Here is a 14,261-nt window from a genome sequence, read left to right as displayed (position 1 = left end):
TAACAAAACATTTTATGCCAAAGTCTGACATTCTAGTCCATTATGAGTAGTTTTCTACTGCATTAGAAGTGACAATAATATTACCTTCCTTTCTTGCTATAAGTTCAGAACATGTTTAGTTTTAAAATATGTTTGTGACAGGTTGGATCACAGAAACCACTTTGGAGCTGCCAACTGATGTGCCAAGACTAGTTCTGCCCCTGTTTTCCCTGCCAGCTTGGGACTCCGGTACCCTGTCTTGCTGAGCCAGACACGTCAATCTGCTCCAACACAGACCCAGGGTCTGAACCACATGTCCCAAAGCTGCAGATTTAACTTAAAGCTGCTTAGAAAGTGTTCCTGTCTTTAACACTCAGATGCCCAAATCCCAATGGGGTCCAAACCCCAAATAAACCCATTTTACCCTGTATAAAACTTATACAGGGTAAACTTATAAATTGTTCACCCTCTATAACACTGATAGAGAGAGATGCACAGCTGTTTCCACCACCCCAAGTATTAATACATATTCTGGGTTAAATAATTAGTAAAAAGTGATTTTATTAAATACAGAAAGTAGGATTTACGTGATTTCAAGTAATAACAGACAGAGCAAAGTGAATTACCAAGCAAAATAAAATAAAACATGCAAGTCTAAGCCTACTATAGTAATAAAACTGAATACAGATAAAATCTCACCCTCAGAGATGTTTCAATAAGTTTCTTTTACAGACTGGATGCCTTCCTAGTCTGGGCAAATCCTTTCCCCTGGTCCAGCACTTGTTCCTGCTCAGGTGACATCTAGGGATGTTCCACCCACTTATATATCTTTTGTCCCATTTGCTCTGTTCCACCCACTTATATATCTTTTGCATAAGGCGGGAATCCCTCTGAGTTCCCACCATTCCTTCTTGATGGAGATGCACCAGGTTAAAGATGGATTCCACTTCAGGTGACATGATCACATGCCACTGTAAGACTTCATTTCCAACTTGCCAGCACACACGTATACAGGAAGACTCATACGTAAAACAGAGCCATCTCCAGTCAATTGTCCTAGTTAATGGAAGCCATTAAAATTCCAAACCACCATTAATGGCTCACACTTTGTATAACTCAATAGGACCTCAGAGTTATATTTCATATTTCTAGTTTCAGATATGAGTGATACATTTATACAACTAGGATGACCACACTCAGTAGATTATAAGCTTTGTAATGATACCTTACAAGAGACCTTTTGCATGAAGCATATTTTAGTTACATTATATTCACACTCATCATATAATCATCGTGATTTTTCATAAAATCATAAAATCATAGAGTGCAATGTCACAAAGTTGATCATTAATTCTGCACTTATGTGTGTAATGTAGTCATCTGGAAAGCTTGATAGTAAACTATCACAATACAATGGGATTGTTCCCTAGTTCCACCTATAGCGCAAAGGAAACGTCAGTAACCATATCAGCTTAGGTTGGCTTGTCAATTACTTTTAAAATACCCAAACGTTTGCTTGCATTCCTTGATGGTTCAGAGACAAATTTTGTTCTGCATTTGTTTAAAACAAAATCATAAGCAGAACTTACCAGTCATGGAGTAATAGAAATAACAGTTGGCATTGCTTTTCTTGATACTTCAGTTTAGAAATGAGATAAGGAGTCCATTTCCTCAACTGATGCCAATCAATTAATACTGGAGTTGGTTTCTAGAAAGATAAAAGTGTTCTGAAGCATGTCCTATTTTCACAATCAGAGATAATTATTTATGTGTGTATTAGAACATCAGAACGGCCGTACCAGGTCAGACCAAAGGTCCATCTAGCTCAGTCTCTGTCTACCAACAGTGGCCAATGCCAGGTGTCCCAGAGAGAGTGAACCTAACAGGCAATAATCAAGTGATCTCTCTCCTGCCATCNCCATCCCTGTCCACTCTGGCTAACAGCCATTGATGGGCCTATCCTTCTTGAACTTATTTAGCACTTTTTTGAACCCTGTTATAATCTTGGCCTTCATAACATCCTCTTTCAAGGAGTTCAACAGGTTCGCTGTGCATTGTGTGTAAAAAAAGTTCCTTTTGTTTGTTTTAAATCAGCTGCCCATTAAATTTCATTTGGTGACCCCTAGTTCTTGTATTATGGGAATAAGTAAATAACTTTTCCTTATCCACTTTCTCCACATCACTCATGATTTTATATACCTCTATCATATCCCCTCTTAGTCTCCTCTTTTCCAAGCTGAAGAATCCTACCCTCTTTAATCTTTCCTTATATGGGACCCTCTCCAAACCCCTAATCATTTTAGTTGCCCTTTTCTGAACCTTTTCTAGTGCCAGTATAACCTTTTCTAGTGCCTATTATGAGAAAAGGGGGGAAATCATAAAGCTACTCAGAAAGTAACTTTTGTCTGCCTAGCTATTTAACTAGGGGCATGTCTATACTACTGCAGCAAGAGCTGCACAACTACAGTGTAGATTGACCTTGAAACTGTGGAATTCCTACAGAAATGAAGGACCATCACAAACTTTATCACCTTCTGCTATAAGAGCAAGGCATGCTTCTTTGACCTTGCCTTCTGTGATATAAACATATAGCAGCATCTACAGTTAAAAACTCTCCAACAAACCCTAATAAAACTAAGTACTTCATTGCACCTACTATTCTCTCCCTGGGGAGAGCATGAAAGAGAGACTTAACCATACATGACAGATGTTAGTCATAATGTAATGCACTATTGGAAGGTGCTGAGCTATTACGCTGATGAGGGTGGTAGAAGAACATGTATAGATTAATGTCTGGAATCACAGTTTGGATTGAAGTGTAGATTTCCAGTTCACAGCTAGAGCTAACCCGAGAGCAAACAGTAAGTACTGAGAAGTGCTGGGACAGTGGATCTAGTGTATTAGTCTACAAAACTTTTTCCAAGTAGTGTCATTTGAATCTTCCAGGTTAGTAAGGTGTCCATTATGGAAATATGTCCAGCCAGGAATTAACTATTATACGGTGTACTCGCCATATAGGAAAGAAAACTTCTATGCCAGAATAACATCAGAGTTTATGCAGCTGATACATAACAGTCATCCCAGTCAGATAACATATTTTATATTGGGTTTCCACACGAGCTGTGGAAACTGAAAGAACTTTAGTGGATTTAAAAATAGCTTTCCAAGCAGTATCAGTGATACAGAAATCAAAATGGTTACTCCAGACCTCGGGGTATTGATGAGGAACTTATTCCATACTAGGATCTGTTGTATGATTGAGGATGTGAGTCCTTTAATGTTAAATAATATTAAATAATTTAGAGATTAAATAATAATATTTTCAGCATTTTACAGCTCTTTATTTATGTCTATATTATTAGGGAGAAAACAGCTGTATTTGAAAGGAACAGAGTATTTCTGTTGGAGTTGATAAGTGGTTATTACAGAGACCTTGAGTTATCCGAGACCTTGAGAGACCTTGAGTTATCCTAATGATGCCCCTTCTTAACTAATGTCAAAAGGTTTTGTTTATAGTTGGCAAGAAACTAGGTATGTCCAAAACAGGTCTGAGAAGTGATGAATAAGTTATAAATTTTAAAGCTTTGTTTTCATCTTTGAATTTTGTTAAAAATTGATGGGTTGTAAGTTGTAGTTTGTTGGATATCCCCCCCAACTTCTTAAAAACAATTTTTCATAATTGATTGTAACACTTGCCTTTTCCTCTTGCTTAATCGGTATCATTGCCCACATTTATTATTATTTTAAATGAGAGTTTAGTTCGGAAATACAACTAAAATAGGGAGACGTTGGATGATCCCTTAGAATATGTGCTAACTGCTTATCCTAAACTATCCATTCATTCTTGTATTTGGCTCTGGCACTCTAAGTACCTTTCCCAAACCTGAAGAAGAGCTCAGTGTAGCTTGAAAACTTGTCTCTCTCACCAACAGAAGTTGGTCCAATAAAAGATATTGCCTCAGTCACTTGTCCAAATAAAACAGGAGGCAGAGCAAATAATGAAGAACAATACTGCTGGTTTCAAAAGGATTAAAATCATTTGGGATTTAGGACAACAGATTGCAAATGCTGTTTAATGTAGACTGATGTAAAATAATTAGTCCTGAAATCAGGAAACGAGGCCCAGTTTCCGTAAAGATTTATGCATCTCTTTAAGCACATGAGAAGTCCCATAAAATTCAAAACAATAGTTCAGCTCCTTAGCTGGTGAAGCAAGGTGGTCTACTGACTGGCACACTAAATTGGAGATCTGGGTTCTATTCCCAGATTGACCCAGGATCTGCTATGTTACCGTGGGTAAATCACTTCATCTGTTTCTCCTCCCACCGTTTATCTATCTTGTCTATTTAGATTGTATGCTATTTGGAGCAGGTGAGGTGTCTCTTATTATATATTGGTACTGTGTTTAGCACAGTGGGGCCCCAATCAATCGGGTTGTCTAGGTGATACTGCACTACAAATAATTTATGCCAGCTGAGGATCTGGCCCACTGTTTTATTTTAACTCTTTCCCTCTTCATTTTCCTCCTTCTCCCTGCATTTTTTGGAGTCTCTCTCTCTCATTTGTCCTCCCAACGCATGACTTCTCTCTGCAGCTTCTTCATAGGTCTCCCTTTATAGTGCAATTCCCTCTCCATGTAGTTTATCCTTATCTGCCCTTAGAGAATCTCCCAAGTGAACCCTTGATGAAAAAATAATGTTGTAGTGCTTTTAGACTCTTAACAACATGTGTCTGAATCAGCTACCTAGCAGAGAATGATAACCAGTTGATAAAGCTCTTAGCTGAGATTCTTTGTGATTTTACCACAAACGTGTACCTACTGAATTAAATAAGTTCTTCAGAGAAAGCTTTAGCTATTGCAGATGGGGGAAGGCTGTAAAAAAAACAAAAAAAGCAATGCCATGAATATTTATTTGAATTATTAAATGAATTTACTTTAACTGGCTTCTTGCCATTTAAGTGTTTAATCCATTAGTTAGTGTGAGTGGGTTCAACTCTATTGCAATCAGGTTTGAATTTGGCCTGATTACTGTACCAAACATCCAGAAAGAATATCTTGATACTAGGGGTGTCAATTAATAACAGTTAACTAATGTGATTAACACAAAAAAATTAATTGTAATTAAAAATTAATTTTTAACAGTTTTAATTGCGGAGTTAAACAATAGAATACCAATTGAAATGTATTAAATATTTTGGATGTTTTCTATATTTTCATATATATATTGTATTCTGTGTTGTAATTGAAATCCAAATGTATATTATTTTTGAGTATAAATATTTACATTGTAAAAATGATAAACAAAAGAAATAGTATATATGTACAAGTACTGTAGAACAATCTCTTTGTCGTGAAAGCGCAACTTACAAATGCAGATTTTTTTTGTTATATAACTGCACTCCAAATAAAATAATGTAAAACTTTGGAGCCTACAAGTCCACTCAGTCATACTTCTTGTTCAGCCAATCGCTAAGACAAACAAGTTTGTTTACATTTACAGGAAATAATTCTGCCCTCTTCTTATTTACAATGTCACCAGAAAGGAAGAACAGACATTATTTGCATGGCACTTTTGTAGCTGACACTGCAAGGTATTTATGTGATAGATATGCTAAATATTCGTATGCCCTTTCAAGTTTCAGCAACCATTCCAGAGGACATGCTTCTATGTTGATGACACTCTTTAAAAAAATAATGCCTTAATTAAATTTGGGACTGAACTCCTTGGGAGAGAATTCCCTTGCTCTGTTTTACCTGCATTCTGCCATATATTTCATGTTACAGCAGTCTTGGATGATGACCCAGAACATGTTGTTCATTTTAAGAACACTTTCACTGCAGATTTGACAAAACGCAAAGAAGGTATTAATGTGAGATTTCTAAACACAGCTAGAGCACTTGCTCCAAGGTTTAAGAATCTGAAATGCCTTCAAAATCTGAGAGGGATGAAGTGTGGAGCATGTTTTCAGAAGTCTTAAAAAAGCAACACTCTGATGCGGAAACTACAGAACCCGAACCACCAAAAAAGAAAATCAACTGTGTTCTGGTGGCATCTGACTCAGATAATGAAAATGAACATGCGTCAGTCTGCACTGCTTTGGATTATTATCAAGCAGAACCTGTCATCAGTATGGACGCACGTCCCCTGGAATGGTGGTTGAAGCATGAAGGGACATATGAATCTTTAGCACATCTGGCACATAAATATCTTGCGACACTGGCTACAATAGTGCCATGAGAACATCTGTTTTCACATTCAGGTAACATTGTAAACAAGAAGCGGACAGGATTATCTCCTGCAAATGTAAACTTGTTTGTCAGGACAATTGGCTGAACAAGAAGTAGGACTGAGTGGACTTGCAGGCTCTAAAATTATACATTGTTTTATTTTTAAATGCAGAGTTATTTAAAAATAATTCTACATTTGTAAGTTCAACTTTCATGATAAAGAGATGGCACTACAGTACTTGTAGTAGATGAGTTTAAAAATACTATTTCTTTTTTTTTTGCAGTGAAAATATTTGTAATAAAAATAAATATAGATTGGGTACTGCACACTTTGTATTCTGGGTTGTAATTGAAATCAATATATTTGAAAATGTAGAAAACATCCAAAATATTTAAATAAATGGTGTTCTATTATTAACAGTGTGATTAATCATGATTAATTTTTTTAATCACTTGAGAGCCCTACTTGATACTACTATAGCAATCCTTAGTTCTTAATAGCAGCAAAGAGTCCTGTGGCACCTTATAGACTAACAGACGTATTGGAGCATGAGCTTTCATGGGTAAATACCCGCTTCGTCAAATGCATGTGACGTCAGTGGGTATTCACTCATGAAAGTTCATGTTCCAATACGTCTGTTAGTCTATAAGGTGCCAAAGGACTCTTTGCTGCTTTTACAGATCCAAACTAACACGGCTACCCACTGTTACTGTATCAGTACAGTACCCTCTGATACTGAGTTCTTAATGAAACATAAGTAAAATTTTCTAAGCCTTTCAGATTGATTCAGACGATAGAATAAATCCCTAAGTTATGAAGTTCCCAAACTTCATAACATTCCAAAAGTTATGAAGCAGTCAGATAGCAGAGGAAAGCCCAGCACTTTGGATCAGTTTGTCTCTAACAAAGAAAAATGTTTTGCATGATTATCTTTTTACTTATGGAGAACACTCAGGATGAAATCCTAGCCTCAGTGAAGCTGATGGGAGTTTTGCCATGTGACTCCAATAGGACCAGGATTTCACTCTCACTGCTCACTTTGGTGAATTAGGAATAACAGGTGTTAGAAGAATGTGTACAAGATGGAAAGAAATGGCAGACCAGTGAAGGGACAGCAATAGAGCTAGATCACGGCAGAGCCAGGGAACAAGGAAATGCAATGTGCTTTCTCTCTGCCGTCCACTCTTCCCAACTTCCAAGCAACAGCTACCTGAACCTTGCCTCTGGGGTGGGAGGAGAGCATGCCAAAGACTGTCCCTCCCTAGCAAGTGGGAATGAAGTGGATGAGGAGAGGAGTGTGCACCAGTTAGTGGGGGAAGAGAAATACATTGGGTTTGGTAAAGGGATAATGCAATGTCCATCTAACCTTATGCTAAAGTGGAGCTCTGGAGGAATTGTGACTAGATGGAGTGTCTCTAATCTATCTAGTTACATACATAGCCCTTATTACCATTGTATCTGAGCACCTCACAGTCTTTATTTTCACAACACTCAGTGAGGTAAGTAAGTGTTATCATCTCCATTTTACAGATGGGAAACTGAGACACAGAAAGGCTAAGTGACTTGCCCACAGTCACATGTGGTAGAGAAGGCCTTTGAACCTGCATCTTGAAAGTCTTAGGTTAGCCCCTTAACTACTGGGCCACCCCACCACTTCCTCCCTGACTCACAATTCCTTCTGAGAGCTCCTCCTTAGCTGGTACAAGTATGTGTTACCCCATAGGTTGAAGCTTCAAGTTAAGTCTCAGTTTAGCCCATAATGGTGGGGAAAATCAAGAATGAGATGAAAGAAGAGCAGTCATAGTTTGAACCTTTATGATTTATTTATTTATAATAGATGTAAAAATAAGTACTGCACATTTGGAGGGGTCGGGGGGAAGGAAAGGGTGGGGTAATCTTCCACAAGAATTTAGAAAGATTGCTTATTACCATCCTTGAGGTAATTCAGGCACTTTATTTTTTAACTGCCATAAACTGACAAATATATAGGATGAATCAAAATATGCTAAATACTTCCTGTGCAGATAAAGCAAAAAATGAAACAATTCATATCAAAAAGAGAAGGGGAAAAAAAAGAATTTACATACAGACTCGGTGTCTGCAGATTTATATATATATGAAGTCATGGAATTAGAACTAGCATTAAATTATTCTTTAAAAAAATCCCAGTGGTCAGCATTTGAATGTCTGTTTCAATGTACTGTTAATCAAGTTAAGATGAATGATTTAGCTGTACATAAGTAGCACTATTACTGGTGCTTAATTAGAGGAACCTATTAAAATATGTCACCGTATTAATATTTTGGGGGAAACTAAGAAATCTAAAGAAAAACTGAGGTTTCTGATCTTAAAAACAAGTTAAAATTGTGGCCTTCGCAGTTAAAGTTGCCTTTGTAATGTAAAATTCTAAAAGAACAGAACAAAACCCACATACAAAGATTTAAAGGGAGTAAAGGTGGAAACTATTAAAACTCATTTTATGAAGTGGAGTTACTGCTGCAGAGATGGTAATGGCACCTCAGCTAGATTATTTATTTCAGACGTTACCACCGCAGAATGATATAAAACCTAGTAGTAAGATTGCTAGATGATATGCTACTTTCAGGACTGGCGCCAGGGTTTCTGGCGCCCTAGGTGCCGGGCCATTTCGCTGCCCCGCATGCGGGTCTCGCGGCTTTGGTGGAGCTGCTGCAGGCATTCCCGCGGAGGGTCCACTGGCCTGCGGCAGGTCTACCCGAGCCGTGGGACCAGTGGACCATCCGCAGAAATGCCTGCGGCAGGTCCACCGGAGCCGCGAGACAAGCAGACCCTCCGCAGGCATGACTATGGCAGCTCCACCAGAGCCGCCTGCCGCCCCCCCGGCAAAATGCCACCCCCCCATAATGCTGGTGCCCTAGGCGACTGCCTAAGTCGCCTAAATGAAAGCGCCGGCCCTAGCTACTTTACAAAAATACGGTCTAAAATTACCTAATTTTCATCTTTATCAACTGATTTCTATCTGACCCAAGTTTAGGGTATTTGTTGTATAATTCAAATCATGAAAAGTTGGTCAGAATTGAAAACGAATTATCTAAAACAATTTAGTATGAATTCAAAGGCTTAAAAACTTGCACTCCCCTTTCATTCAAAACGGCTGAAACACATGGGTTAAACTGAATGGAGTTTTGAAAATGACCCCAGTAGCAAATTCTTTCCCAAGTATTTGAAATAATTCTAGAAATTGGCAAGGCAAAAATTGCTTCTAATTAATGAGCTGTTTAAAGACACTATTTCCATGCTTCCTGAAGCCAAAAGAAAGATCCGGAGGTAACATTTTCAAAAGAGCTTCAGTGATTTAGGAGTCCTATTTCAGAAAGTGAAAGTCAATGAGACTTGGGCTCCTAAGTGCCCAGGTCACTTTTTGAAAATGGGATTTAGACTTCTCAGTCACGTAGACACTTCTGAAAATTTTACCCATTATTTTGACCCAGTTGCTATATGACCAAGTTAAAAAGAGTTTGCACTCTTCAGTCTCAGTGGGTATGTCTACATAGCAATTAGACCCATAGCTGGCCTGTGCCAGCTGACTCTGGCTGCAGGGCTCTTTAATTGTGGTGTAGATATTGGGGCTCGGGCTGGTGCCTGAACTCTGACCCTCCCCCACTCAGGGTCCTAGAGTCCAAGCTTTAGCCTGAGCCTCAAAATCTACACTACAATTACATAGCCCCTTAGCCTGACACCTACAAGCCCGAGTCAGCTGGCATAGTCCAGCCACAGGTTTTTAATTGCAGTGTAGACATACCCTATATACCTTCTCAGAAGGAGACAAATTTGGAAACGTTGATAAACACTAAAAGGCAGATCTCAAAGGACCAGGCTATTCTGGACCTGATTCAACAAAACACTTAAGCACGTGGAAAAATAAAACACTAGCCAAATACTCTTGATTGATGTAATCTCATTTCATTACAGGAATTGCCAGATTCATTGAAAGAACAGACACATCTGAAAGAATGGCATATCTGCAAAACACAGATACAAACCATTCCAGCCTACATTGCCCTGTTTCAAGAGTTGAAAGTATTGGAGTTATCAAATAACCAGATCACACATCTTCCAGTTGAAATTGGTATGTTAATTTGGATTTAGCTATTTAATTTTATGGTTAAATGTGCAAATGCATGGTGGTCAATTGGCATGAACCTAGTACTTGTAAATATAGACTGACTCAGTCCCAAAGTCTGTTCTCTCTACTGTTTTCAGAAAATAGTTATGCCTGGATGTTTACTGTTTTTTCAGATACTTTATATGTACTGAATCATGTATGATATTTTGCAGTCAAACCTGGCCAAAATACAAGAGAAAATGACACTCACCTATTGTTAAGATGTTAGGCAGTAACTTTGCTTTCTATGGTGCCATTGTTTGTTTCTAAGTTCTACTTAAGAATGGACAGCATTTTATGGCCCATTGTTAGGTTATCAACAATGAGAACAACATCACAGAACACCAAACTGAAACACACACACACACACACACACACACACTAGATAAATAAATAAAAATTCAGATACTAGCAATGGGGAAACTCTGAACATATAGTTTTAGATAAAACACCTTCTTTTAATCCATCCATTTTGCCTCAGTAGTGAAGGGATCTTAAAAAAAGGGATGTTTCCCAGGCAACCAGGGGTTTAGCTAAAGACAGAATTTAATTCTTATCTTGTATAGAGTCTGGCTTTTATTACTTTTAAGTTTAAACAAATGCTCATACTATTTGGCCTTTTAGTGGTTTACAGTGGTCTCTCAAAATTGTATTTTGTTTTGAAAGATTCTACCAGTTTGAGAGAGCTTTGTTATACTTCAAATGAGGAACATTGCTGGAACTGGTACTACCAAAGCAGAACAAACCCTCTATGCAGCTGTAAATCACACTCACACAGTAGGGCTGTTGCCCTGCTCTAGTGCCTAGGCAAGGCAGAGAGATTTGAGTCTGCTATTGCTACCTACTCTTTTGGCAGTAGAGACTCATGCTTTGAGATCAAGAGGTCCCAGGTCCTTGCCCTGCAGATGACCCAGCTGAGTGTCAGTATATATATCTACAGACAATGCCAGTATATTCATTCAAGTAAAGGAGAAAAAAGACTTAAAAAATGAAACCTCCCTCCTTTCAATTATCTATCTCAGAATCTTACGCAATATCTTTGCTGGAAACACTGCAGCAGAGCTGCTGTAGCACTTCATTGTAGACACTCAGTACAGGGATGGGAGGGGTTCTCCAGTCATGGCAGTTAATCTATCTCCCCAAGAATTCTTCTATTCACCTAGCGCCGTCTACACTAGGAGTTAGTCATTTTGCTCAGTGGTGTGGATTTTTCGCATCTCTGAGCAATGTCAACATAACTTTTTTGTGTAGACCTGGCCTTAGCTTTTATTTCTTTTTCTTTTAGTTAGAGACTTGGTGTCATAATTCCCAAATCTGAACCTTAGCGTCCAAAATTTGGGTACCTGCATGAATCCTCTAAGCTTAATTACCAGCTTAGATCCTGTAGCGCTGCCACCAACCAGGAATTCCAGTGTCTGGTACACTCTGTCTCTGCCACAAACAGACCCTTCTCTGCGAGTTGGGGGGGACCCAAGCTGACTCAATCCCGGAAGGTGGACCGTACCATCACAAAACAACCACAAAGGGAAATAACCCACTTCCCCATTTATCCCCGTCTTTACCTTCCCCAGCTTTCCCCATCCCTGGGTTACCCGTGGAAAGATTACTGTTATTAAACTTCTTGTTACAAAACAAGAGAGGAACAATTCCACTTTCCCTCTCCTTCTTTTTCCCCTCACCAGTCGTTTTGCCACTAGAAGAGACAGTAATCCTGTGCACAGAAATTCTATTCGCCCTGAGCCTTCAACTAGAAAAGATCAAAACAGGTTTATTAAAAGAAAGCTTTTAATAACAAAAGCAAAGAAGACATAGAAATCATCTTTGTAATTAACCGATGGAATATATATCTTCAGGTCTGTAACTTATAAAAAATGAAATAACAGCGGCTTATTAAGAAAAATACAATTAAAACTTTCCAAGCAAACTAACCAACTTGCAAATACAAAACAATGTAAAGAACCTATATTTTTTTCTATCTGTACTTACAACTTGCGAAAACGAAGATTAGAAGCCTGGAGATTAGTGTTGATCACCCTCAAGAGACTAGAGAGACACCACGTTACACGAGAAACTAAGGAACCCACACCCAAAACTTCCCTCCCTTGAGATTTGAAAGTATCTTGTTTCCTGATTGGTCCTCTGGTCAGGTGTTGTTTGTTAACCCTTTACAGGTCAAAGAGACATTAACCCTTAGCTATCTGTTTATGACATTTGGTACTTGGGGTTCACTGCCAAATTTGGCTTTCCTAGAGGTAGATTAACACTGATACTTTTGATGTATTTATTTACTTACATTGCATTTTATACAGATAATTGCCCCCTGGCATAAAAAAAATATTTTATAGGGGCATTCCGCTGGCTAAATAGTATAACAAATCATAAACAAGACATAAGGAGGAGATTATGAACATAAACACTCACAGTCTGACTGTTTTATCTGTTCTGTAACCTTAGAACTGACATAGACCAGTGGGCTTAATTGGTGGAAACATTCCACAAGGTGGCAGTAGGGAATGGGGGGAAAAATGATTCCAAAATTAGATTCTATGTGAGGTAACATGAAAAAAATGGCTAACCATAGTTGTCTTAAATTAACTAAAGACAGGACCATTTTATGCCATATTAAAAAATTACCGCTGCTTGACCATTTGAAGCAGGTAAAGGCCATTACAGTTTCTTCAGTCTCTGGTGATACTGGATATTAACAAATAAGTCAGTCCTGCCAATCAAAGCTGATTAAGAAAAGTAATAACATTTGTTTCAAGGAATTAGTGGCATGATCTGTTCTCTACAGAAGGATGATTTTGAAGCCATTCAAGACCTACCTTGGTAAATGAGGATAAAAAGTTTCAGATTTGTTTGCTACCAACCACTTATCTTTTTTTAAAAAAAATCCATACATTCATTGGACTAAATTTTGCCACCAAATAATTTTCATGCAACTCCCACTGAAAGAATTAGTTTGTAGAAGTTCTATGACCTGTGTTATATAGAAGGTCAGACTAGATGATCACAATGATCCTTTCTGGGCTTGGAATGTATGAATAGCAGCTGCAGTTTCTCTGCTCTATGGGTGAAATTCAGCCCTGTGTGTAGGGACTGTGTGGGGTTTATAATTACCAATTAAGTTCTGTTTTGTGTTTTTCCAATGGTGTTTAACTTTGTGTGGTCTCACTGCATAATGTTGAGTTTTGAAGGCTGGGGCCCTACTATGCCAGTGTGAAGTCCTCCACACCACATAAACCCTGTGCTGAGGGGGACTGCCTGCACAGCAGACAAAGAAGGGTGTCTGCACAACCCTTACCCACAGTAGAAAAATCTACAGGTCAACTGTGCATAGGTTGGTCTTGAAAGCCGTGATAATGGATGGGCTGTGGGTCAATGGGAGTATTTGTATCCCTTTGTATTAGGTGCCTCATGAGAAGAGGCTGCTGCTGCTATTCCAAGATATAAACTAGAATACCAGCTAAGGGGGTGGATTTAATCTCCCCAATACCTTTGCAATCTACCTGTGTAGAACCTGATTACTCAGGCTTTATGCAGGTGGAAAACCTTAAGCACAAGTCTTTCCATGCAAACCTCTGCATATTGGCAGATATAAACAGAAGAATGCCCTTGACAGCTGACTTCCTAAGGTGAGCCAGGCTGGCAGAGGGTCACTCCTGCAGACCTCATAAACTAGATGACATGGAGGTTTTGAGGGATATCTAGCCACATTTTCACTTTACAGATTTTTCTGTTTAAAGAACCCCTCCAAGAATTTCCATACACAAAGCTGTATTTTATTTTTGAAATAAAAGAGTTGTAGGATATTGTGTTGCATTATTTGAAAAGTACTATGCAGTCATATAATTAGAGTGTCTTTATAGGAACAGTGTTAAGATTGTGCGTTCAACCTTAACTTTGGC

General features: G+C 38.5%; 1 protein-coding gene across 1 annotated transcript in view; it reads left to right on the top strand.

Annotated features, from left to right (window-relative positions):
- Positions 1–14,261, top strand: part of LRRC2 (leucine rich repeat containing 2) — a 76,475-nt gene that overhangs the window by 22,790 nt on the left and 39,424 nt on the right. The window contains exon 4 of the mRNA XM_032806431.2: positions 10,161–10,317. Within this exon, the coding sequence (XP_032662322.1) occupies positions 10,161–10,317 (157 nt within the window). The remainder of the gene's footprint in view (positions 1–10,160; positions 10,318–14,261) is intronic.

The sequence above is a fragment of the Chelonoidis abingdonii genome, chromosome 6 (assembly GCF_003597395.2).
Source record: "Chelonoidis abingdonii isolate Lonesome George chromosome 6, CheloAbing_2.0, whole genome shotgun sequence".
Taxonomy (NCBI): Eukaryota; Metazoa; Chordata; order Testudines; family Testudinidae; genus Chelonoidis; species Chelonoidis abingdonii.
Note: the sequence above shows the minus strand (reverse complement) of the source record. Positions and strands in the feature narration are given on the sequence as shown.